Here is a 27872-nt window from a genome sequence, read left to right on the forward strand (position 1 = left end):
CTGCTCCTGGCAGCACCAGCTACTTCAAGAGGAAGATGGGCATCGAAGAGGATCCTTATGGAGTTTGATAGCCATTTGGGCAAGAAACTGCTCTTGCCTGGACTGTTGCATAAACTGGACACAGAGAACCCGCAGAAAGAGGACTGCTGAACTTGCCTAAAGGTGAGATGGTCTTTCAGTGTTTCTGACTCATGAAAGAGTCTGAAAGACATTCTGCAGGACACAGCAGATAGTGACTGAACTGTCTTTGGATTTTCCTGCTTGATGAAAATGTCTGCTGGATACTATGGGCCTGAAGGCTGAAGATGGATGCCCCAACGGTACAAAAGAACTTTGGGTGACTGTCTAGGCAGTGAGATGTCTCTGTCATTTCTAGAGTTTTCTTATTTCTTGTTTACTTAGGTAATATTATATCCTTCTGGAGTCTTTGATGGAGTTGAAGAATGGTTAGTTATAGTTATAGTTTTCCATTGTTATGATAAAAGATAAAATAGATATAAATATTGTAAATGTAATTGTTGCTTGATAACTGTTTTGTTATATGTAATTTTACTATGTTAAAGTTAAAGCCTTTCTTTTTTGTTTAAACAGAGAAAGGGGAAATGATGTGGGGGTGATTTCTTATTAATAAAGAAACTGCCTTAGCCCATTTGATAGGCCCACCCTTAGGTGGATGGAGTAAACAGAACAGGATGCTGGGAGAAAGAAGCTGAGTAGAGAAGTCGCCATGATTCTCCCACTCCAGACAGACGCAGGTTAAGATCCTCCCTGGTAAGCGACCTCGTGGGCTACACAGATTATTAGAAATGGGTTAGAACAATATGTAAGAGCTAGCCAGTAAGAGGCTTCAGATAATGGGCCAGGCAGTGTTTAAAAGAATACAGTTTCCATGTAATTATTTCGGGCATAAGCTAGCCATGCGGGTGGCCGGGTGCCAGGGATGCAGCCCTGCCGTACCTTCTACACTAGAGTTTTAGAAGTTGCTTACAATTCACTTTCTGTTTTATTAGGTAATATTATATTCTTCTTGGGGTCTTTGAAGGAGGTGAAGACAGTTATAGTTTTCCTTAGTATGATAAAAGATAAATTAGATCTGAAACTTTAGACTCACAAAGATATATTGTAACTGCAATTCTTGCTTGGTATCTTTCATTTTTTTTTGTAATTTTACTATGTTAAAGTTAAAACCCTCCTTTTTATTTAGACAGAAAAGGGGAAATTATATGGGATTTCCCTCTGTGTGCTGTGAATATGTTTCATTACCACTGATTAGTGAAGAAGCTTCTTTGGCCTATGGCAAGGGAAAATACAGCAAGGTGGGGATATCTAAGCAGAGATAGAGGAGGAAAAAAGGTGGAATCAGGCAGATGCCATGTAGCTGCCCAAGAAGCAAGAGGTAACAAACCATGAGCCTCATGGTAAAATATAAAATAATAGAAATGAGTTAACTTAAGATGAAAGAGCTAGGTAAAAATACGCCCAAGCCATTGGTCAAGCAGTGTTATAATTAATATAGTTTGTGTATGATTATTTGGGTCCGGGTCACCCAGAAATAAAAACACAGTCTTCATTTGCAGCAGTGTGAAAAACCACATTATTAAAAAGCTGATATCAAGCATACTCACACTGCCCATTCAAGCTTCTCATTCTTGATTGAATTGTACAAGGCCTGTAAACAGAGGAAATAAGATCAAATTAGTATTTTTAATTCTGTTCCATATGCTGAATTCAGTAAAGGAGTAAAGTCAAAGGCTTCAGTAAATTTTGAGCAACTTCCTCATGCCTTCACAATCAGAATATCTTAACTGATTGGTCTCTAGAAGCTTAAGAATTCACAGGGGAGAAAAATGAGCATTTTGTGAAACAAAGAAACATTCAACATTCAGTAAGCAAAAACTATCTTTTATAAATAACATATAGTACTGTGCATTGTTTCTTAGTATAGTAGAATTAGGCTATGATTGAACTCAAGCAGCACATTCTATTTCATTCACTTAAAAACCAACTTCATAAATATGGACTTTAAGGGTAGTCACACTCTTCAATAATGGAAGAAATATGATTGCTCTTATATTACCTGAATAGACACATGGAAGAAAGCATTAAGTCAGATATGGAAATGCATCCTGGGATAGTTTTAAGAGTTTCTATACCACTGACTCAAGTGGTTTTCATTATTCTGAGGTCATTATTTTCCCTATGGTTCAGTGAGTGCTACCTCCATATCTATGTATACTAATGATGAAGGAGACAGAAAGCTTCCCAAGAGCTTGGTAAAACACACATAGTCTTCCTGGCCCTCCCAAAATCAGTATTCCAAATAAAGCCCTTGTGATCAACTTGCTCATCTACAGCATATACCCAGGAAAGGGCTTTAATTAAGATAAAGACAAAATAAAGGTAAGACAAATGCATTTGCAAAGGCATGGCAGAAAATAATACAGAAAAAAAATGGTAAAATCTATGATGCTAAAACTTTTTCTCAATAAAATCTCGGATCTGTTAGAGCTTGAATGTTCAGCAAAAGATCTCTACTCTGAGAATGGGGAGGAGGATCAGCTGCCACTTGAGCACTCGTCGGATGAGGGAAGGCAGGCTTCAGATGGTTGAGTGTCACATGTCAGCAAAAAGACTACTTCCACAGCAAATTCCCTCATCAATGCTCTTCCAAATGTAGCAGAAATCACTGAAACTACAGATTCTGTCAAAGTGACAAGGAAAGAACCAGTGCAACTCTAATCAACAAGCAAAACAATAAAAAAAAATACCCTTCACCCCCCCCCAAAAAAACAAACAAACCAACCAACCACAAGAGCTCCAAATGAGAAGATCTTAAAACCCTAACACAATGCCACAAACGGAAAAGTCTACACCATGAATCTTAGTTTTAGACCAGGAGAGGTATTGCACACCTATAACATAGCACAAGGGAGGCTGAAAAGACTTAACTCTAAGTTTCAGATAAGCCTGAACTAATAAAAATTTCAGGGTCATCCTGAGCTATATAGTGAGGCTTTTTCTCAAAAACGGTAAACAAAATATATGAACAAAATTATTATAAGTCCTCTGAAAGTCTGCCTTCAGACAGTGCATAATGTCTACCAGAAAAAAATTAATTTGCTACTCAGATTTGGACTCCTTCCCAAGATCATATGTAAGACATGCAAATATTGAATATTTTATGTGCAAATGCTCCAATGCATGAAAAAAGTCTGAAACATTTTTGGATCAAGCATTTTAGACAAAGGGTTGCCCAAACTATACTATCACCTTTACTCTTTTATTGTCTTTCTGTTGCACAGGAAGAGAGACACCAGGTGACTTCTGCAAATCCATACTAACACGACACGTAAGAACTAAGATTTCAATACAAGATGCGGAAAAAAAAAAGAACTAAGATTTCCTTTGCTTTTTTGAGGCAGGTCTCATATAGCTGAAGTTGTTCTCCAACTCACTTCAGAGCTGAGAATGATCTTGAACTTCCCTAGCTCCCATGTACTGGGAAAAGAGGCATGTAATATAATCTTAAAAGATAAGCTTCACAGAAAAGTCACTGTTGCTAGGACACATGCTTCAAGTACCTGTGTCAGTGAGGAAACGCTTGCTAAGACGGCCTGTACTCTCAGTCCACTTCTAATCAAATGTATTGGCCACGTGAGTGGTTAAAACTGGAGGTGCAGGCTACAGCTCAACAAAATAATCCTTGACCCTGGGAAGATGGCTCAGTTAATAAAGTTCACACCATCTAAGCAGAGTGGACTTCAATTAGTATCCTTAGCACCTATATTTAAAAAAAATGCCATGTATGGAGCATGCATCTGTAACTTCCGTAACTATAAGAAAGATTCCTGTTACTCTCTGGTCTAGCTGAATCAGTGAGCTCCAGAATCAGTAAATAAAATGGAGAATGCCTGAGGAAGAAGACACACAGCATTAATCTTTGTATGATTTTCTCTCTCTCCCTCCTGCTCAATACACACATAGACATCAGGGGTTGTGGATTAACACTGTCCTGGCTGGCTGTCCACCCCCCCTTGCATTGACAGCGAGGGTAAAGTGGGAGTAAAGTACCACAGGACCCACCCATATGGATACCCACAGTGAGGTGATGCTTGCTGTGAAGGCTGAATAGCTACCACCCAAAGATGCCTATGTCCTGATTCTTAAAAAAAAAAAAAAAATCTCTGACTATTTCCTTATATGGCAAAAAATCTTTAGATCAAATTTAAAGAGTTTGTGATGGGGAAAGTCTGTGGGTGGGCTCTAAATGTAATCACAAGTATCTTTACAAGAAGGCTGAGAGCAATTTAAAGAAGCGGAAGAGAAGGCAGAAGAAAAAGGAGCCAGGACGGCGAAGGGATGAAGTCATTAGCCAGGATTCCCTGCAACCCCGAAGCGAGAACAGATTCTCCTTGGACATTTCAGAGGAAGTGCCGCCCTGTCTTCACACGTATCTCACAGTCCCAGTCTCTGAAACTGTGAGGGGACAGATTTCTCCACTTTTTAATATGCAATGTGTTTGTGGTCACTTGTTACAGCAGCCACAGAAAACCAATGCACTAGGGTATAAATGAAAGGCAGATAGCTTAATAAAGGCAATTTTCAGAAATATTTACATGCTAGCCCTACATAAAAGTATCTTTTACTTTATAGATATGATCTGAAAGTATGAGCATATATACCAAAATCTGTCAAGTAAGTTTTACAAATCAAGGGAATTTAAAATTTTGGACCCTAGCCCAGATCTCTAGAGCTTTCCTGGAGGATTCTGCATGAATTACCAGCAAATATTTCAAATACCTCTCAGACACTATGTGAAAAGTCACTGTTCTCTGAGTTTAAAAATTCGGTTTCTAACCAAAATTTCTCCACCTTACCCCCAGGAACTATGGAATGACCCTCCTACTGACACTGAACAGGAAAGGCAGTTTTTCTAATATGAAGCCGATAAATCTAAAGCACGAGAAAGCAAAACAAATACTTAAATTACAGAAGTATGGGAATTTGGTCTAAATTTACTTTTAAGTCTTTGTTCCGCACTTCTGATTGCTTCTCGAAAATGATAAAGTGCCATTTTATTCAAAGCTTAGCACCTCTCTGGCAGCCCACACAGGCTCTGCAATCTCTTCCCATTACCACATTGTATAATCAGAAGTCTCGCTGTTTCTCCAGAAGCACATTTTGTGTAGTTGATGGAACACATGCACTTTAGCTAAAACATCTCTAAATTCCAATGGTGGTTTTTCCTCAGTGGCTCCTGAATAATTATGAAAAGCATGGGAGATGTTACCCAGCTTCCATTTTCAGCAGAAGTGATAGTGATCACAGTAGAATTTATACCACTGAAGTTACACTACCATCACCAAGGCCATGAATCCTTTTTCCAAATGCAATGGCAACTCATGCATGTATTTTGAATAAAGCTGATTTTTATGTATAGAGTTAAATATGCCAACTTTTACAGTGATACCAGAGAAGAGCATGTTTGAAAAAGACATGCTTGCTGGACCTGTAATCCCAGCACTCAGAAGGCCAAAGAGGGAATGTTGTCCCAAGTTAGAGGCCATCCTACCTGAGGACTGAAATCCATAGGAGGCGAGGAAAAAAAGTGGAGGAGAAAAGAGGAAGACTTAGCTTAAATTTATAGTTTAACTATAGTTGTCAGACAAATGTCAAACATCATGGAAAAAATCTCAAACTATATTAAGGACAATGGTCCACGCATGTTCTCTGATCTTCTCTGCCTTTATACTGACGAGCAGCATCACCTTGCCAAACTAGCATTTGGAATTGATTCTCTTTTTGCACCTTCAACCCTATAGTCTTCTTACATCTCTGAAATGTATAAAATGCAGTGATTGATGATAATTTTGCCTTTTGTTTCTTTAGATGGCTGAAGGTAACAATCAGGTAGAGGTGAAAACAGAGAAGAAATTGAAACCTAATGAGACCTTCCCAATGGATCCATTTACAGAGAATGTTTTCCAGTGTGCAGTGAAAATGGGACTTTGGTTCTGTATAAATACCCGTATCCCCAAGTCCACTGGAATACACCCAAGTCTAAAGGGCATGCCACTTTAAAGAAGATAAAAATTACAAGCCGTCTAGTGGCCATATCTCTCTTTGGCTCACATTCAAAGTAACAAATGCATGTCTAAATCTGGCTTGTGTTTTTCCATATCTACAATCAGATTCAATTTTTTTTTACCAACTCATCAGGTAAACAGAGCCAAAATCTATGTCCTGTGCAAAAAACCTATGTCCTGTGCAATTAACTTAACTTTGTGCTATGATGCATGTACAAACCACTAAGATAGCTAACCACAGATGGACATATCATCACCGATACATAATGCTTAGTAAACTGTCAAAGCCCGTACCTTAATGGGAATGAATATGAGGTAGAGTAATAAACAATTCATCATGTAATAAGCATTTTTGAGCTTATTAAAGACTATTTACTTCATAGTAAAGACTATGAAGGCATCGTGCCAGGTACAGATGAACCTCCCCTTATTCTGCCTTCATTGGTCTCTTACATAAGGAATACAAAATTACTGCTAACCCTGGCTGACTTTACCTAGCTGAGAATTAGTCACCTGACAGGCTCTATTAACTTACTTCTTCCCACATACAATACACAAGACACTTTCACACACTGGTTTTAATAAATGACATTGTTTTATTTATGCAAAGAAAAATTCATCGAAAAGAGATCCAGAGAAAAGCAGCTAAGAACATGAGTGGTAGAGGTGGGACACCTGCTTTTAAACTGTCTATTGAAAATAGATTATTTGATTTAGCTGATGGTTAATCTTGATTGCCAATACATTTCTGACTGTGTCTGTAACAGTTTTTCCAGAGACAACGAAGATTATAATTGTTCTGTCCTAATAACTGGGTTGACTGTCCCTCATATGTGTGTGTGTGTGTGTGTGTGTGTGTGTGTGTGTGTACATGTGTGCCTATCCATGTGGGTGCTCATGGAGACCAGGGGTCAATACCCAGTGTCTTTTCCCATTTTCCTCCACTACCTTTGGAAACACTGTCTCTCACAGAACCTGGGGTTCATTAGTTAAGGTAGGTTTACTGGCCAGTGATTACTTCCATGCCACCGGAGAGCACTGATAATTACAGATGTGCACCACCATATTCAGTTTTCACGTGGGCTTGCATGAGGACCAACTGGGACATTTCTTCAGCCCTTGGATTCATCTCTTGGTGGAGTCATGATATGTTGACATAAATGGAGGTGGTGAAAATAGGAGATGGAGATTAGTCGCCGGAAAGAGATAACTTGAGGCAACTGTTAATGGGGATTATACCTTGTTCTGACTTCTTCCTATAGTTCTTTCTTTTTTCCTACACACCATGAGGTGAAGAAGATACTCCACTACCATAATGTTCTGCACAGGGTAATGGGGACAAGTTCCATGGACTGAACCCTATGCAACTATAAGGCAAAGACTATTTTGTTCTTAAATGGTTTTCTTAGGTATTTTGGCCACAGTGACATGGGGAAGTGAACAAACAGGCATGCTTGCTACATATGCAGTCTGAGAGGCTCGTTCACAGTTACTTTCCTTGGCTGCCTGCAGCTCCCTCAGTCTATGACTTTACTTGGAACACACACAGAAACCAGCTCTTTTCCTCGTTCTTGCACACATCCTCTTCCTTGTATTCTCCACTAATTTTTTTTGTCATCATTAACTGGTAGCATATCTAATCCCAAATACCAAGTATATATCTCAAAGATTAATGCATGTTATCTATTTTATTATAGTTTAAAACTTTTACCTCTATGGAGTAGATTCCTATGAATAAAATACCCTTATTTCTCCTGTAATTTTACTACAGAATTTTCAATGTTTATAAATTGAGGGAATTATATACTGTAACAGATATACCCCTCAATTGCATTTACAATGAATTTATGTTATTTGTCTTATCACCTAATTATGATCTATGCACTCATCCTGCCACTTTATCGCTCCATCTTATTTCTCGGTGTATTTAAAAGTAGACAGTGGCAAGGCATGGTAGGGAGAATTCCTGCAGTCCTAATGCTTGTGACAGGAAATCAGGAGGATCCAGAGTTCAAGGCCGGCCAGGTTACATAGCAAGCTCAAGTCCAGCATGGGAAACATACAACCCTGTTTCAAAGTAATGACAATAAAAAAGCATGTGTTGGATATCAGCATACTTCACTTCACCTCGACATATACCAGCATTATCTTAACATTTCAACGTCTGCTTACAGTGTTTTCAGATATAACTGATACAAAGTGAACTTTATACATTTTAAATGTACCTTTAAATACATTCTGACAAGTGCATTCATACTCCAATTAAGTTACAGAACATAAACATCAACTCCAAAAACTTCTCCCATATCCCTTCCTAATCAACTCTCTTGCTCAAACTGTAGACACAAACTCCTGCCAGTTCAGCACTCAGCAGTTGAGGAGCCACCCCAGGTAGAGGGAAAAGCTGCAGCAGAACAGTAGTTAGTCTGCAGACATTGCCTGATCTTAGCTTTGTAGGAAGGCAGCATCACTACCCTGGGTTCTGGAATTTTTTCATAGGTAGAACAAAAGAAAATTATTCAAAACTGGCACATGTTAGATTGTAGATAAACACAGAAAAAAGGCCACAAAACCCTTTATGGCACACACAAATCCATACAACATGTAACCTTTGGAACTCTGATTTTTAAACTTATTTATTAGTGTCTGTGTTTGTGCATGTGCGTGCTTTTACCCATGCACACATGGAGACCACAGGTTGACAGAGGACACCTTCCCCAATCACTCTCCACCTTATTTCTTAAGACATAACCTCTCACAAACCTGAAGCTTAGCTGATACGCTGAAATGGCCTGGCTGATAGTGCAACACGCTGAGGAATCCCCCAGTCTCTTCCTACCCAGCACTGAGAATGTGGACATGCTGCACCTGGCTTTTTAAACAGGTGCTTGGGATCTGAACTCAGACCCTCATGCTTGAACAGCAAGCACTTTACTGGCTAGTCCATCTTCCCAGGCCCAGTTTGGAAGCTTTTAGTAGACAGAGTTGATTAGAAAACTGTAAAGAGTAAACAGTAAGAATTAAATAGATGAGCCGGGCGGTGGTGGCGCACGCCTTTAATCCCAGCACCTTTAATCCCAGGCAGAGGCAGGCGGATCTCTGTGAGTTCGAGGCCAGCCTGGTCTACAAGAGCCAGTTCCAGGACAAGAACCAAAAAAAAAAAAAAAAAAAAAAAACTATGTAGAAACCCTGTCTCGAAAATCAAAAAAAAGAGAATTAGATACTGTGACATTCCTGATTAATGATGATTTAGATTCAAACTTCTGAGCAGCTGTTTTGTCTGACATTCCTTGATGGTCTAGACATTTCACAATAGGTGCTATCCCACACACGCAATGACTGTCAAGGAGACTTTTTACACATGTTCCTTTCACTGAGTCTGATTGGACACACATCAGTTGCATAAGAAAGAATGTAGCCAATGTCTACATACATAAAGTAACCTGCCACACAATGATAACAGCAAATACCACATCAGAGACTAATAAATGTAGGGGAAATAGCTGAGCAACTACTACTAACTGAACACAATAACTTTCTATGGTATAGTATATAACACATCTTCACAGTCGAGTAGATAGTAAACTACACGTATTGAAACAGCAAAGATGACATTCTGTAGCTACCAGAAGACTTTGGTTTGTGTTTGTAATATGATTACCACTGTGTGATACTTGTAGAGTTTTGGCTTTGGTTTCTCTACTGGGATTAAACATAGGGCTACACACAGGCTAGTCAGAGACTCTTCCACTGAGTCATACTCTTGCCTTCACACTCCCTTTCTTATTTTAAGACAAGGTCCCACTATGCTGCCCAAGCTGTTCTTTAACTCTCTTCTGTTGCCTAGTAGACTCCGTCTCACAGTCCTCTTCATTTCTGTCCACTAAAAGTTTGAAAACTGAAGCTGGGGAGATGACTCAGCAAATAAAGTGCTTGGCATTCAAGCACAAGGAGCTGAGTTCAGATCCCTAGCGCCCATTTTAAAAGCCAGGTGCAGCATGATCACGTTTCAGTAGTGGGTAGCAAGAGACAGGAGGATCCCTTCTTGCACATCCATTGTGGCCAAATCAACCAAGCTTCAGGTTCAATGAGAGATCTTGTCTCAAAAAATAATGTGGACAATGTGATCCCAAGGAGGTGGGATTACAAGTTTATGCCAACACACCCTATTATTCTTCTAACAGTATACAGCAATCTTTTCTTAAAGACATGCATTTATTTACAGATTCAGCTAACAAAGACTATGTCCACAGGTTCAAACAAAAGATTTAGATTTCACTGAGGTTGAAAAAAAATTAAAAAGGTAAGAATAATTTTGGTAACTCTAGTGGTCTATCAGTTTATTATTAAAAATGATTAAAATAATACAGATAACTCAAAGGATCAGTTTTAGACTAGATGGTCAGAGAACGTCATTCTGCAAGGAACATAAAACACAACCCACATGCAGTACAAAATCTGGAAGAAAGGATGAGCTTCTGTAGGAAAAATTGAGTGAGAAGAGCCCAAAAAAACAGACACAAAGGAGATGTGGTTGGATGCAGTGGTCCTTAGGTATGGAAACCTTTTTTTTTCTGGAGGACAGCAGACAATTGGGGCCCATAGGGTTTTTAACTAGAAACAATTAGACATTTCTTCTATGCAAGCTGGGCAAACAGTGGATTATCCCAAACAGATGAGTGGCCTGCTGTAAGTCATGATTTTAAGATTGTCCCGGCTCCTGCTGCAGAGGGGGGCAGAAGGTGCAAGAGATTGCTAGTGTTCAGGTAGGAGACGTAGCTGGGCTGGTGACAGCAGTGGCAGAATGGGGCTGTGTCATGCTACCTTCTTTTTTTTAATTAATTAATTTATTTATTTATTAAAGATTTCTGTCTCTTCCCCACCGCCGCCTCCCCTTTCCCTCCGCCTCCCCCAACCAAGTCCCCCTCCCTCGTCAGCCCAACAAGCAATCAGGGTTCTCTGCCCTGTGGGAAGTCCAAGGACCACCCACCTCCATCCAGGTCTAGTAAGGTGAGCATCCACGAAACTGCCTAGGCTCCCACAAAACCAATAGGTCCAGTAGAATCAAAAACCCGTTGCCATTGTTCTTGAGGTCTCAGTAGTCCTCATTGTCCATGCTACCTTCTTAAATTATGAGAGAAGGGCAGCTCATTTCTGCACTATTTAAGCATTAATGTTTGAGTGAGTAGAAAAACTGTTTCAGTAGCAACACCAGCAATACAATCTTTCCCACCAATATTTATTTAAATACAGTTTTAGGAACTATACCAGAATATGTTGTCAAAAGTAAATAGTAAAGCAAAGTCTAGGGTCTGTTTCCATTTAATGGAAAACTGTGTATCAAAAAAAAAAAAAAAAAAAAAAAAAAAAAAAAAAAAAAAAAAAAAAAAAAAAAAAAAAAAAAAAAAAAAAAAAAAAACCCACTGCAGTGTTACTACTGATTTTCCTTGGTGAGGGCAACTTGGGGATGGGAGGGCAAAAAACGTTTTTCTATATAGTCTTCTGTGCTGTTAAATATCTAACATACCACACATATGTCACTTAACTAAAATACAGATGACATTAGATTTAAACTCTGTAGATGTTATCTCCTGTCTAATTTCGGTCCTGACAATACTTCATAAATTATCTTGAACTCAGTGCTTTTTAAAAATCCTTGCTCAATATCACAAGTATGACTATACAAGACTTACTGGTTTAGAAATCAGCAAAGCTGGAAATAACAAAGTTAGTGTGATTATTTGGCTTCACTAATCTGGAAGCTGGAGAGCTGATACTTGTTACAGGGTGTTGAATGCCTGACCAAAAGCAGGATATCTGATTAAATTTTAGCTTGTATGAGTCTTTTCAGTGCCCCCAAATTTCATATTAGACATGGGAAAATTGTTATTTGAAATAACCTATTTTATCTGGCTGCTTTGTAGTCATACTGGTTAACTTTGGTAACCTTTGGGGAGTAAGAACTTGAATACAGGAGTCAGACCCTAGGCTCGTCTTTGGTTGAGTATTTTACATTCTCTTTATACTAGTCTCCCAGATGGTGGTGCCATGACGATAACACTTTCTCCAGAAGAAGGTACGCAACCCAGAGAGACGAGGCATTCTCTTTTAGTTGACTGAAATAGAGAGAGAATGACAGGAACATATAAAAGTACTCGTATCTTTCCTCAGCTCGTTATAGATGTTAGACACAAGTGTCTTCAAACCTTATGTGAATGTGATTTATGCAGAAAACTTTATACAGTCTGAAAGACTGAAATAAAACTGTATGCACTTACAGACTTAGGGAGTGGAAGGCTGACTTTGAAAACGTTCTTTAGCAAATGCAGCACTTTATAAGCCCCAAGTTCACTGTGATCATAGGCATTTCTTGATTTCATTTCTAACGCTTACCCCCCGATCCTCTGGAGTGCTATTTATCAAAAAGGTTTTCTATATTTGGACAGCTAATACTTGCTTGAAAAATATAACCATAGCCTACATTTTCAGAGAGAATTCTAGACAGCAGTTGTGATGATCTGCTATAAGATCTTTTGTTTGATAATCCTTGTTGTTGAGAGGTAGCAGACAGAAGTCATAAGAAAGAATCCTTTTACAATCTGAAATATAAGAGACACATAAATTTTAAGAGATCTTGTAATTACATGCAATATTTTTAAATACATAAGAAAAAATGATCAATTATATTTAATGATTATGGAGATGATCATAAAATTAATGTGCACTGTTAGTAAAGAAAGCATTTTTTCTGGGCAACAAGCTGATCCCATTTTAATAAATGGCTTCTAAAAAAAAAACCCAGAGGACAGTTCATTTAGAAGAAACACCAAGCCTGGCATCTTCCTTGTCATTTCCATACATTAGAAAAAGCAACGAAGACAAATATAAATGGAAAAAGATTTTATTCAAAACAATCAATACAGTTGAATTAACAATTAAATTTAGTGAATACCAGGCACTTATATTTCGTAAACAAGAGAATTTTCAAAAGAAATTTCTAGAAGTACAGAATTGCTGTTTTTTTTCCTTTGTTAAGATAATAGTATATTTTTTTAAAAAATAAAAAAAACAACACTTATTATTACCATTCCATCAAAACAAATTATATGTGTGTTTGTGTGTATTCTGTGTGCCATATATATATATATGTACCCACAGACACACACACATAGATATATGCCATATATGTTATGTTTACAAATATCTCTTTGCTTCCTTAATGGATTAGGATTATAACCCCTCACAATCTGGGGCGTCATCATCAATTGTCAGTGTCTATGTGACAATGACAGTACTGATAGAAATCATACCTAAGCAATGTGGTGCAGTATAGCCCTTTTAAAAAGTAGGGTTTTAATTGTTTTCTTTTTTGTTTACCATAGAATTAATCAAACCTCATTTTGCTGGCCACATTAAATGCGTTTTCAAGAAACCCGTCTCCAATTCACCTCAGCTATCTCCCATCAAATTTCCAGTCTCTATTTCTGCAGAGCTCCATGCCAGATATTCTGTCAGAGCTAGAGGTAGAATCTTCCACTTTTCCTGTCTTAGCTGCTGTTTCCATCTCCTTCACAGACGTGCTTCAGGGCTTTCCTCTATCATGTTCCTGGAGTTCCCCTCCCCTTGTGCTGTTCAACTTCCTGTCTTCTCTTTACTTCTGAGAAAATATCCCTGAGGGAGGAGAGGGGGCAGGGATTCCCTTCCTGAACTATTTGACACATCACTCATCACTGCTTTTCCATGTGGGGATCTCACTGTGGGCCACAAAATGGGCATGATTTAAGCATGAAGCCCCTGGTTAACTCAGTGCTGAAGATGAACAGAAAATGTAGGGACGGGGAGGGGGGCACTGGAAACACAAGGTAGGGTAAGGCATTTAGGGTTTCTAACTCCAGAGCATTTAGGAGGGGGAGTCTGTGGCCAGGGCCTACCTCCCTGGGGACCAGCTGTATTAGCTCACTCTCCTGGTTCCTGTGCTTCAGCTCTTTCCTGGGGACTAAAAGGTAAGATCTGCTTTTCAGCTTCCAAATGTTTTGCCATCTTTAGGGCATCCTCTCACTTGCCCTCTCCTTGAAGATCTAAGATTTCCTCCCTCAAGATTTCAGTCGAGTTTTTGAAGGCACAAAAATAAAAAGGCATTGTTCTCTTAAACTGATTAGCATAGCTAAGTTTTGGCTGGATAAAGATATACTTTATTTGTTCCTAAAAGAACATAGCACACAAAAAGCCCTTCAAAACACTGATCAGTCGGGTTAAGAGTGAAGAATGGTGACATGAACCAACATAAATAATTTGGCATTTTATTTGCCTTTATCCCTCTCGTGTCAGTAAACACAGCTTTCTTGCAAGACACGGTGACACACACACCTATCATCTTATGACTCGAGACACTAAGACAAAAGGATCAAGAGTTTGAAGCCAGACAGGGCTATACAGTACCGTTCTCAATAACATGAAAATTAAAGCTTCATTTTTCTAAAGCAGCCAGTTTGGAAAGCCAATGTATCTGATTTGCTTGTACTGGAGATCTTAGTAGGTAACTGTAAGGAAGCATACAGCCAGGACCAACTCCTTTGTCATGAGCTGCAGGCCTCAGGATTGGGGATCTTAGTGCTTACTGTGGACACAGAGGTCTAGTAAATTACCCCAGAATCAGCAAGTTGAGACTATTTGGATGACTACATAGCATTATTTGACTTATAACACCCGAGTCTGGCAAGGAGCCTACTGATATGTATGCACCACTGTGAGTAGCATTTCACTTTCGGAAGCTAAACTGGAAGTGACAAGCAGCAACAGATCATGAAAAGAACTGGAGTAAGAAACAAAGGGAGGGCCCCACTCAGTGATTTTTCATAAAATTTTGACATGAAGAATACCAAAGAATCTCCTGCCAAGACCAAATTTAACTGAAATCAGAAAATCATGCGTTTGAAGAGGTGTCCATTTGAATGTGGTAAACTGGATTTTTACAAAGTAATGAAAAACTGACCTATTGGAATTAAAAATAATAACAATTAGTGATAGCAGAGTAACTTCAACGATAAATTGAAGAGAAAGCCTTCTTAGCTACTCAATTTCTATATCACTATGAGTGAATAAATAATTGTTTTTCTAAAATAGCCTCTAACAGAACTACAGGAGCATATAGCCCTTGAATGCTGAGCCAGCCAGGCCCCATCTAGCAGGCTGCTCTGAAGGAAAGGCATTACGCTTGAGAACCTGAGTCCTCCTATGTTTCCCTTCTCACTGCCCTATTTCAACAATGACCAGGAAGAGCACCTCCTTCTGCTCTCTTCACTCTATCAGGGCGTTCCTCTCCCTCCTCAATTCACCGTGAGCAGGAGCAGGAGCTTGACAAGTAGAACCGCACAGACTGGCAATTCTTTCCCAGTGTCCAAATGACACACAGAGGTGAGCACACACCGACTCACAGGAACGGCGGAACAGGAGCACAGGTTGGCACTGAGGGTCATTTTAGAGACACTCGCGATAACACAGCACCACATGCCCCTTTCTCACGAGAAAGTGGACCAAGCTGGGATGGCGGCGGACCATCTCTTGTAATCGTGCTCAAGAGTCAGCAGGTGTCACCCAATCAGTAGCACGGTTTATTCAACCCTTACTCCTAAGTAGTCATTTGCACGTCCTGGGAAAAGGTGCTAACTCACATCAAAGCACTGCAGGGTCTACAAAATTCAGAGCACCAAGATGGGGAGCAGGGGCCCAAAACCCCAGCCACCCCGTTAGCTTTGGAAACTCAGAAATACAATCAAAGGCAGACACGTTTTTGCTTTTTTAGCAAGTCTGACTCAAGTCATGAGGCAGATACATAGCTACTGATAAGGACACAACTTGTAGGACAAGCTGAGGGAGCTAGGTCTCTTCATAAGGTCTCCCCTAGGTACAAAACAAAACATTAATATAACTGGATTAATATATTAATGAGAGTCTGGCAGAATCACACCTGTAGCAAAAATGTAACTTCCTAGAACACATTAAGTATAATGTAAAGATGAGAGAGCCAACCTTTATAAAAAGAGCTTAGGAATACAATTGTCTTAATCTTTGCACTCTTCCCAGATTCTTGTGCCGGGGTTTCAACTAAGAACTAGGATGTTCTTAATATTGGGGCATATTAATCTATATCGTATCTGTCCAAAAGGTTTCAATTAACAGGAATTAAAAGATGTTCTGCCTCAACTTCAGAGTTTAAATATATAATATTTTGTTTTATACACACACACAAACACATATTTGTTTAAAGACAGTTTCAGTTGAGGAGGTATTTCCTTCATATAATATACATTTTTAAACAGGCAGATGGGAATGACCTATTTGATCAGAATCTCCTTCTCAGATTTAGCCTTCTGTCTAAAGAAAAATGATCTAGGGAAAAACCATGACATCAGTCTGCACAGCTCTCACTGAAATCTGAGGTTGCAAAGGGGCATTGCAAAGACGGTTTCAGGTTCCTTTGTATATAGAGCTCTGACTCACAGGCGGAGAAGTGATTGGCATTTACCTAACACTGCACACTGCCAGCGAAAAGGCAATCAGAGCCTTTGCAGAGTGAAGAGAATAGAGCTGATGGCGCCTTTCAGCATCACCGCAACATGTTTTACAAAGCAACGAATTAGGCATTCCCAGAGCAGTGCTTTGTGGCAAAGCACTTCCATTTCTCTCTCACACGTTTACAGTTAACGTTGCCTAGAGCTGAGATTTATCTAAAATGCTATAAAACTCAACTTCTTGGAAACTAGCTCAGTCCGTAGGTCTGTGAGGTTTTTTTTTCTTTTTCTTTTCTTTTTTTTTTTTTTTTTTACAGAAAAAGTATAAGTCTGTCACAATTACAAAACTTAACCTTGCTTAGAAGGATATTTCAACTCCTGCAATTTACTCAGAGAAAAGACTTGTGAAGATGAACAATTATAATTAATGAGTGAATCCACACTACGCCTGGGCAGCACCTTGGCCACAAAGCAGATGGCACATGTTTTCACTATGTACCACCCAAAAATACTGTGACTTTGACGTGATGTTTCTCAACTTCCTTTGCGATTTTATCAAAAACGTCTTTAAACAGTTCATTTTACACAATCATCAGGGAGAGAATTCTTAATGTGTTGCTCTATTATTCCCCAACAATGTGCCTCTATGCATATTATTCTCATCCTCTGCCGCATCATAAAGCATGACGTTGTCAAGCTGGGAGTTTGCCCAGATAAGTGTCCGGTAGTTTGGTAAGACATGGGCACAGAGAAACAAATGAAAGTTTGGAACCAGTTTTCACATTCTTCTCTTTTTTAAGCTTTCACATTCTTAATCTAAGCAAGTTGAAAACTAAAAATACTCAGGCAATTTATATCTAACCAGATGAATGGGGGGTGTGTGGAAATATTTGGTGGAAGTGAAGTTTAAATTAGCATGTTCTGGGATAGTCATGCAGATCATGGTAGGATAGTTGCCAAGCAGGTGTAAAACCTGGAGTACATTCAATACACAGAACCATGAAAATTGCATAAATGGATGGGATAAATAACCAAGTAAAGAAAAGTTAAGAATCAACCTTCCAAATTGATCCAAATTGTTATTTTTGTTTAAGGCACAGCAGCCAGTTAGCTTGGGTAGCAAGAAGGTCTGTAGTGCCACCTAAGGGCCAGGAGGCTTAATGGTAAGCCTCCAGCATCAGATAAAATACAAAAGGTTGAATCCAAAGTCAGGGTTAAGAGAGACATTTTGACAATGAATGCCAGTCTCCACAAATGTATAAGCACTCTTCTAAAAAAAAAAAAAAAGCCAACGTTAAGAATCTTCTACATTTTATCTGTTCTGGAATTTGATATAAACATTATCCAGCAAGTCATATTCTTCAGAAGAGGAGGACTGAATCACTTTTTCAGGGGGTAAGGAAGGCCCACGAAGAGCAGCGTTCTACAGAAAACAACAAATAGAAAATGTTTGGGGAGGTGAAATTTACCTCAGACAATGACAACATGATGCACAAGGAGTAGAAAATTCAATTTTCTTCACTTAAAATGTTGAGTTAAATCTTTAACGAGATTTAATCAAATGTAAAGCAATAATTAACTCTTCTGGAAATCTTTTAACACTTTCTTTATATAAAGAACAAATTGCATAATCAGATGAAAAGTGAGGCCTGCGGATGAACTGATTTCATAGTAATGTAAATAAATGAGTTTTATGACCAACAAAAGAGAAGTTAGAGACATCAAAGATGACAGTTTTCAAAAATTATAAAACATATAATTAAACTCTTTGAAAAGATGAAAACTATTCTCCTTATCTAGAATGGGCTAGGCAGAGGTTTTGAGAGAGAATTCAATCCTAGAAGTTATCCTGAGTTAATTAATATTATCTTTCTTAAATGGAGGAAAGAGTGGAAAGATGGGGTAGAGGGAATAGGCTTTCTTATCATCAGGTTAAACAAACTTTCATTCTTTGTTTAACCATCTGACAACAAAAAAGAAAAAAGCAAAACAACTACTTACCTGATTAACAGGAGAAAAACACTGATTTGCTTTTAACTACTAGAATTTTACTACTAAATACAAGTCAAGTGAATAAGCCTTTTAATTATTAACATGAATAAAATGTATAGTAAAGAACACAGGTTACCATGTAGTGACACATGTCCATAATGAAATTCAGTGCATCAGTTTAGGGTGCAAACACTTAGGATATTCAGTTAATTTCATTTAGTGAACAAAAATTGCCAATGAATAATAATGTTTAATCTATTTAATCTAATTCTAATGGAATACATATACAAGTCAGAGAGGCAGGGGTGGGGGTACAGGGAGACAGAGTCTGGGGTCTAGGAGTTTAGATATATTCTTGAACAAACAACTTTGAATTCGGGAGACCATATAATGTTCCAACGTATTTTTTAATAGACTATAATTGTCAAAGTCCTTTGATGGCCTCCTGACTATAATTCTATCAGGAACATATATATAATACTCTAGACTAAAATATTCACCAAAGTGCATATATTCCTACCAAATAGGAGTGGCTGGGATTGTTGACAAACAGAGAAGGCATTAGAGAAACCTCCTCATTTGGTATCTGTTAGCTTCCAGAATTACACCATACAACCTAATTCTGAGCAAACCAATAGTACAGAATAATTGAATTTTTATCAGGATGTGAGTTTGGACTACAGAAGCATTCATAATGATGACCTCTTACTTCTCTGGGAATCTGACATGTTATAGATATAATGCACATTAAGACATGTAAAACAAAATCCAGAGACACTAAATCAGTGTTCTTTGCAAAAAAAAAAAATCACCATGCTGACCATCACATCCATCTACTTAAAACTGTAATAAGCCCTGGAGGTCTACATCACCAGGGGACAGTAGTCATCAGACCATGGGAGGTCGCATAAAGTTGCAGTAAAAATCAAGACAAGCTCATTCAGGTCACATTCAAAGACTGTCAAAAAATGCATGCTCCTTTTTAAAACTATAATTTAAAAATCTCTAAGGAAAAAAAAAACTCTGAAAAACTTATCAGAGCCAAAATAATCTGCTAATGATTGCTGGGGTTAGATTCTTCTGTAATAGATGAGAATCAGCATATTTCTTAAAGTTACCATCCATTGCCTACCATATTCTGAGTGACACTTGTTAAGACAAAGTCTTCCAATATTGTAACAAGGCAGGAGGAAGAGCTGGGAAGGAGCAGCGGAGGAGGGCAGTGGCACCAAATGAAAGGGTGTGGGCTTGATGTCAGTTTCAGTGGGTCTGGACAGAACCCATATGAAGGCTGAAATGATCGAGATCCACCTCCCAAAGCTTTTCCTACACATCCTCAAGCCTATGAATCTTGTTATAATCATCCACATCCCCAGCTCCAAAGTTCTGTGATCCTATGATTCCATCATTCCATTTTTAAACCTGTGGAGTGGGAGTGTTTCTGAGTACCCTGCTCACACAGATGGCGGTGGGAAGGATCTCAAGAATATGCATGTAGTAGATGCCCACTTCACTACGTAATCACTCCTTCCCAGTCCACATGAACCAACATGATGCTCTCTCAGAGTCACCGAAACACCGGCGCCTTGTTAACGGCAGCATGGCAGCAGCACACATACGTAAGGGACACAAAAGAAGGAATTTCTCCCAGTTACACACACCTGGCAATGCACATAGCGAGAATACAACACACAGAACACGGTCACTTTTGTATACTAGCTCCACAGACTGGGGGAGGGGGACATACTGGAAGAGGAAAGAAAAAAAAATGAACTCAATGAAAGATAAAAATTATACAAGATATTTCTAAATTCCTGATGTTCTAAAAATATGCCGCACTGAAAAGCCACTTGTCAAGGCAACCATTCTGAGACTAAAACATGACCACTGTGCCAACCACCGGTTTCCAGAATCATCGCTGTTTGAACGCTGTTCCAACCCTTCTCTTCCACAAGCTGGCTCTGTGCAAGACTGCTGCACAGTGCAGCGGTTCTCCGATCTGGAGTTCAGGTATCATTGCTCACCCCAATCTCACCGATTATCTTAGAGCCATTTTATGCTTCCTGTTACTTTCTCAGCCTGTCCCTGCATATCACCTGCTGGCAGACTGCATAGCATCCTGAGATCCCACCATACAACTGTCAAAAATATTTAACATGCCATTTCTTTACCTTGGTCTCCTTAGCAGAAAACTCTGAGGAGTTGGAAATTTTCATAGACTTTGACCGGTGGGACTGCCGCCGGATAGAATCCTCCCGGGAATACTTCACAGAACCTGAGGTCCTCACCCGTACCTTGCTGGCACTCTGAACACTATTCACGCCAATCATTTTGAAGGTCCACTAGGGAATAGGTTTAGAGAAATAAGAAGGCACTTTCTACCCGTTGCCAGGCTCTGTTGCTGAAGGAACTCTGCAGGTTGTACTCCAGCAGCTCCTGAGCAGCTCTGAGATCGCCTTAGCTTAGGAAGCACCAAGCTGCCTCCCCCAGCATCTTCAACTACCCTGTTTGCAGCGAGTCTGATTGTTCCAGGCACAGCTCACGTCACTGGCTGCAAAGAGGAAAAAAAATGCAATCCCACCCCTGCTACTCGGCTCTTTTACACACACGCACGAGCGAGCGCAGGCATGCGCGCGCACGTATACACACACACACACACACACACACCATATTCACACAGTGGAACAAATGGCAATTGGCTAAGCAAGCAATTCATTAACATTCCAAACAGCAACACCATTTCTCTTGTGATATTGTGCAGTAATCTCATTAACGTCAACAACAAAAGAGATACCACAAATAAAAGTCGCAAGTAATCTGCAAGGCACCATGTGGAATAAGAATGGATGGAGCTACGTTTCTAAAAGGGGAAAAGAAATGCAGATGGGTGTCACGGTGGTAATAGGCTCAATCAATTACAGGTTTGTGACAGAAGGCTAGCCACAAAGGCATCTTGGTGATCAATAATTTTCCTTCCTTGCCTATTTCAAACTGTGGTGCTCGTCAGAAGAATTAAACGTTTCCCATGACTTTAGAATATGAGAGCCCAGTATTAAGACAGGACTGCTGACTTGTTTGACAAATGCAGAAGAATGTTATTTATCTCCCTGCCATACTGAAAGTTACAAAAAAACACGAGAGTGATAAACATGCCTTAGATCAATAAAGTCAATCCAGATCAGTAAGGAAAATTTTCAAAGCCACAAATGCCATAAATGAGAACGTGCTGCTTTCTGAGCAAGAATTACAAGCTTGACATTGCTAGAGAACAAAATATATTTAGTTATAATACACTAAGTTACGTTGGTGTGCAATGTTCAGTTGTACCACTTGACTTGTCCAGCATCTCAGAGGCAGCAGGTTAGCTGCAGAGAAATATCTTGGTTTGTGTATTAACATAAATATTAGCAAATAAATATTAGCAAAATGTGAATGTAAAAACAGTTCTGCAAAAGATGATGCCTCGATTCATTATAACCCTCAAGTCTGACTTCCTTTTGGATTCTTGAAAATTTTGTATATCATACAACCAGGTCCTTAGACATTAAGATATTCAGCTGTTGAACCCCTCGTCAACCAGCCCAGGGAAAGGGAACCCTTGAGTCTTTGATTTTTCACCTCATGACAGAATGTGTCCCACTTCCCTTTACTCTCCCCATCTTGTCTTTGAAGCCTTGGGGGTTTCAACTGTTTTATAAGCACAGTGACAAATTAAAATGAAATTTGTTCTAAATAATAATCCAAGTATACTTAGAAGATCTTAGGGCTCTACCGCCCTAAGAGTTCAGAGTCTATGATATCACATTGTCTTCTATGAGGTATACCTTTCTCACCTCAAGTAATTGATGAGGAATTGTAATGGCTTTATATTTTATGGGGCATGTACTGTGACAGTGTAATAAAGCTAATCATTGACAATATGTACAACTATAGCCAGAGCATATGATAAGAAAGTATATTTAACCAATATAACACACAAGGTGGAACCACAAGGGCACTACATCACAGCAAATTCCAAGTAGAATGAGCAAAAGAGAAAGCACTTATCATTAGAGCCTTGGGATACCTGCCAGCCTCCAGAGGCAGATTCAGAATGTCTCCTGAGGCCCTTTTCGTTTCTCTACCAAGCTGGTTACTAAAAAGTAAAAAAGGAAACTATACCTTAAAATATGATATCCAGCTCCATTTCTGAGAGATATGGAAGAAATGGATTATTATTTTTGCCCTGCTGTACCCAGCTGGCATTAGATATAGATTGTAATTAATAACTACTTGCAACTGCTCAACACTTACAATTTCAGAGAAGTAACTGCAATAACCGCATCACCATCCACCTGTACAGGGGAGATGATCAGCTTAGGATGCTGTAATACAACCAGATCCAAGCCCTTATGTTGTGCTATACGATTGGATACCGTCTCTTTGATACTACAGATATGGTCAGGCTTTATGAAGCTAGAGAGAAAATCCTTTCTCCTTCCCCTGCCTTGTATTCTATGTTTCAGAACACATACCTCTGGATAGTGATGCACTCCGCTGCAATGACACCCACAGTCCAAGGACTAAGAGCAGATGGTGCCTCTAACCTTCTAGGCATGTTCTTAGGAGCACCTGAGAAACACTAAAGTTCCTAGTTTTCAGGGTTCTTGGTATTCTAGCCTCGTCAGACCTGAACTTTATCCCTATTGCTGTCCTGCTCAATCAGAACGATTGTCATCTCCTCATGGTAGGTTAATGTACTGGACGAAAGCCTGCACACATATGAACGGAACAAGGGCTTGTCTCATCGTTGGACCTTTATCAGTGATTATCATTTGTTGTTCTTCCAGGAGCTGTGCTGCCTCGCCCCTCAGTCTCCCGGAGTCTACATGGTAGGCTTCTCACCATCTAAGAGTCAGCCCAAGAGCTATCTTGCAAAGGGATTTCCACTAGCGACACTTCCTACAACAATCCTTATTTTCCATCCTAGTCATTCATTCTCCACCACGAGCCATACAACCCTCATTCTCAGAACATTCATTTGGTCTAAAGTCATAGCTGTCTCAAACCCACATCAGCAGCTGGTAGAGAACAACTTAGTGATGACTTATAGAATAATCAAAATGTTTAAATACAAGGCAAGTTTGCCTATTAGATTTCATTCCACAGAACTTGCTTTTAAAGAAATTTAACTTCTTTTGAAAAATAAATATAGAAAACAACCATGAATTTTGGGTTTTATTTGCTTAGAAGAGAGCATGAAATTGAAATTTCTTCCCCATTCTGGTTGATTAATCTTTCTACTTTCTCCAAGAATGTTTGGTATGCATCCCTCCAGAATGAATCAACCCAAACATACTATATGTATATATCTGTTTCCTTATTATGGGCAATACATGGAAACATAGATACTCTTGCTGTTTATTTAATCACATATGAAGCTATCTCATTCATTAATAATAATTGTCTAATATTGCATTATATGGGTATATTATGTTTCATCAATGTCATACTACTGGACATTGAATTTACTCTTTCTGTGTCTCTATGCCTCTGCCTGTCTCCCTGCGCCCCCTGTGTTTTTCCAGACAAGGTTTCCCAGTAGCTATGGAGAGTCAGTCCTGGAACTATCTCTGCAGACCAGGCTGGCCTCAAACTCACAGAGATCCGCCTGCCTGTGCCTCCAAATGCTGGGATTAAAGGTGTGTGCCACCACTGCTCAGTGAATCTTGTGCTACAATAAGTAATGGCTCAGAAAATATAGATGCAATATAGCATATTTAAACAATATTGCCTTCCAAGCAAATTGTATTTTTGTTTTCCTACACTTCCTTTCTACTACCTACTGCCTTGATATGGCTGCATACAGTTTACAATTAGATGCAATCTGAAAGCATCAATTCAAAGACATCTCACATGGCTCCATTCTGCACTAGCCTACTCTGAGGCCTTGCCTGTTCTACACATTAGCTGGCCCGTGCAGACAGATTGCTTCCGTTAAAATAAGGGCAGGCCTCCTAGAGAGCAGCAGCTGTTTAACAGCAAAAAATAACTTTCCATGAAAGCTTCAGTAGAAAACAAAGGTGACTTCATTAACAGAATAAAATGGTAGGAAAAACTATCAAGGCAAATCTCTTAGCCAGAGGGCTGTGAGCTGGCACTTACATTATGATGCTTTCTGGGAATGAGGACACTATTTAGGGTATTAGTCCCCAAAGCCTTCCTAAGAAGGTTTTAGCTAATAATAGTAGTAGTAGTAGTAATAAATAAAATGCTCACAGATTCCCAGAGAGATGAACTTCATTTAATATAACCATGCCCCTAACTTTGAACCATTCAGTTATGATAGCGCAATGGCAGAGGTGAATTCCAATGGAGCATCAACAAACATACAGGTTCGGAGACCTCAAGTGAGATAACTGGAAGAACAATAATGGCAACTAGGCAGAAGCTTCCCTCTTTTCTAAAATAATCTTATAGAGCGTTAACCAAACAAACAAAGCTAAAACAAACCACCAAGTCTAAACATGAACTAAATAAATGAAAAGTGAAATATCTAGTTGTTAAAGGTGGAGCGAAGACAACAGGGAAATGAATTTTAAGTATCCATCATCTAGAGGCTTACAGGGTTCAGAAGATGGGTGGGGCGTGAGGGGTCAAAGGAAGCAATTTTTCCTTACTCTCAGAAGAGAGTGGTGGTTTTATCAATTCCCCAATTCAAAGGCTCCCAGGCCTTTCTTCCTTTGTGCTCCTCAGACTGCGCTACTGAGGCGGGTAAAATGACAAGATGCTGATCTAACAGTCAGATAGCAGGTGCTGCCATGACTGTCACATGACCATCACATGACCAGCAACTTCAAGAGGCTGCTGCTCTTTAAAGGTGCTAATTAATAATCTACCAAGCTAGTCCTTTGGACTCAAAGTCACTGTCAGATTTGGACTTACAAATAATCGCCTCCGAGCTCTTCATTTTCTTTCTTTTTTTTTATTGATTTTTATTTGGTCTACATATTTCACCCTCTTCATTTTCAAGATGAATAAGCATGAAGTGACTTATTCAGGACCTAACTATGGCTGGGGTTCTTACTTTCCAACACCAGAGGGATTATTTAGGGGTACAGGAGGTTGACATGCTGTCTCTGACACTATTTGTCTTTTAAAAGCTATAGACCACAAACACACATCTTCCTAGATGTGACAAAGCTGGAAATGATTTGTCTCAAAATGGAAGCAGATTTGGGGAGACACATTTCAGATACGAAATGGAGGTGACCACTCATAAAATAGTTATAGAAGGAATATATAAAAAAAATCAACTGTCTGTAGTGGCTTACAAACCAAGTCAAACTTGGTGTTCTCTGTTCATTGCTGTAGTAGGGGAAGGCAGGCACCCTTCCATGCACTGTGTAGATTTCCTTTCCAGACATCATGTGACACAAAACTCGTCATCCTTTCACAGAACAGTATTTATCACCACCAGTGACGATGCATGTATCAGTGAACACTGTGACATTTAAAAGCCCTCCTGTCTCCCTCCAGTTTATCCATGCTGATAGAGCGCTACCACAGAACCCATTGTGAACATGAGATGATGTGGCAGCTTACTGCTAATAGAACTCTATGACCCACAACAAAACCTTCATCCTCGGATTACATGAGGCTCCACTGGATTGAACATTCATATCAGAGCCTGTGCTGACTGAATCTCATTGCCAGATGACATCTGTCCTCCAATTGACCCTAACCTCTTTTTCCGAATTAGGACTCTGGAAATTTCTCAAAGATGGCGTCTTGTTCTACACTGCCTATCTAACTTTGTTCTCTGGTTCAGAGGGATGCTGAGCAAGCGGCATATATATACTTTTATGATCTCAAAAACGGAAGTACAAAGATTTGCCCTGCAGGGGTGGCTATACATTTCCCAATTCAGAAACAATTAGGACGCAAACTAAAAACTGAAATTAAGTCATCTTTAAAGATCAATTGATACACACAGTAACATAGTTGGAAGTCAGAGCCCCTCTGGTCTGTTTTACCTACGAGAACATGTTGTTTAGCAGGTTCAATCTTGCCTGTAGCATCACACGCTTTTAATTCCATCTGTTCTTCAAACATACAAAGCAACTAGATGGGGCAAACCCTTTAAATAGAACCTTCTTACACTTAAAATTAAATGACATGAACATGCTGGAAGGAAGATCAGCATGAAGGAGTCCCAAACTTAAGAAAGTATTTTTCCTCTTGAACCAAGACACTCATGTCAAGTCACTTAGTTCTCACAGTAGTCCCACACTAGTTTTGGTAGTTCGGAGTGAAGGGAATGCACCTGGAAGCCTTCACCCAGCACACAGCTCTGGGAAACCGCCATTTTCTTCTCAAACTATTACCCGGGGGAAAAATACAGAACCCTGCCTTTGAATCATAGGCTTTCTTGACATGGAGAGTAAACCAACCTATTCTATACCCTTTAAATACTATAAATTTTTGTTATAAGAAAATAATCTTCACTTTGTTGCAGAATAGTTGCAAGAAGCAAACATAAAAATTGGATTTCCAAGCTCAAAGCTGTTTTCCAAGGTGAGTAGGCTAATAATTGTATATGGGGGAGCGAATGCTGAGAAAATGTTCTGTTCCAGAATCTAATCCAATAAACCCACCCATAATTACCTCTTTACACCATCCAGTGTGATAATAAACATTACCAAGTGCCTAATACGTGCCAGGCACAGTGTCTATGAGGAAATGAAAAGATTAGAGACCTTGCCCGCGTGGTGCTTCATAACAGAGATAAATTACACTTCTATTCAAGAAAGTGTCAATCACAGTAAATAACTCCACTTGCCTGTTTCCTAAGCCATTCTTCAGAGAGCACAGCATTTTCTTCTATCTCCCTTCTGTTATCAGAAAGTCCTTCAACACCACCATCCTTCACCATGAGAGTCTCTATCAGTTTGGTGAGTAGTTTGGATCACTCTAGTTTCCAATCAGTCAATTATTTTAAGCAGTAGTAGTTTATTTTCTCTTGCTGGTGATTAAAAATTACTGGCTATCTGATCTCCAAAATATATAAAGAACTCAAGAAACTAGACGTTAAAATGCTAATTAACCCAATTAAAAAATGGGGCACTGACCTGAACAGAGAATTCTCAACAGATGAAATTCAAATGGCTAAAAGACACTTAAGGATATGCTCAACCTCCTTAGCGATCAGGGAAATGCAAATCAAAACAACTTTGAGATATCATCTTACACCTGTCAGAATGGCTAAAATCAAAAACACCAATGATATCCTTTGCTGGAGAGG

The 27872-nt window shown here is 39.3% G+C and overlaps 1 protein-coding gene across 2 annotated transcripts in view; it reads right to left on the minus strand.

Moving 5' to 3' along the window:
- Psd3 (pleckstrin and Sec7 domain containing 3) overlaps positions 1–27872 on the minus strand; it is a 528693-nt gene that overhangs the window by 90645 nt on the left and 410176 nt on the right. For both annotated transcript variants that reach the window (XM_050162307.1, XM_050162308.1), the window contains one exon: positions 1626–1669. In XM_050162307.1, coding sequence (XP_050018264.1) covers positions 1626–1669 — 44 coding nt within the window. The remainder of the gene's footprint in view (positions 1–1625; positions 1670–27872) is intronic.

Source organism: Alexandromys fortis, unplaced genomic scaffold, assembly GCF_014885135.2.
Source record: "Alexandromys fortis isolate MF-2015 unplaced genomic scaffold, M_Fortis_MF-2015_v1.1 scaffold_110, whole genome shotgun sequence".
Taxonomy (NCBI): domain Eukaryota; kingdom Metazoa; phylum Chordata; class Mammalia; order Rodentia; family Cricetidae; genus Alexandromys; species Alexandromys fortis.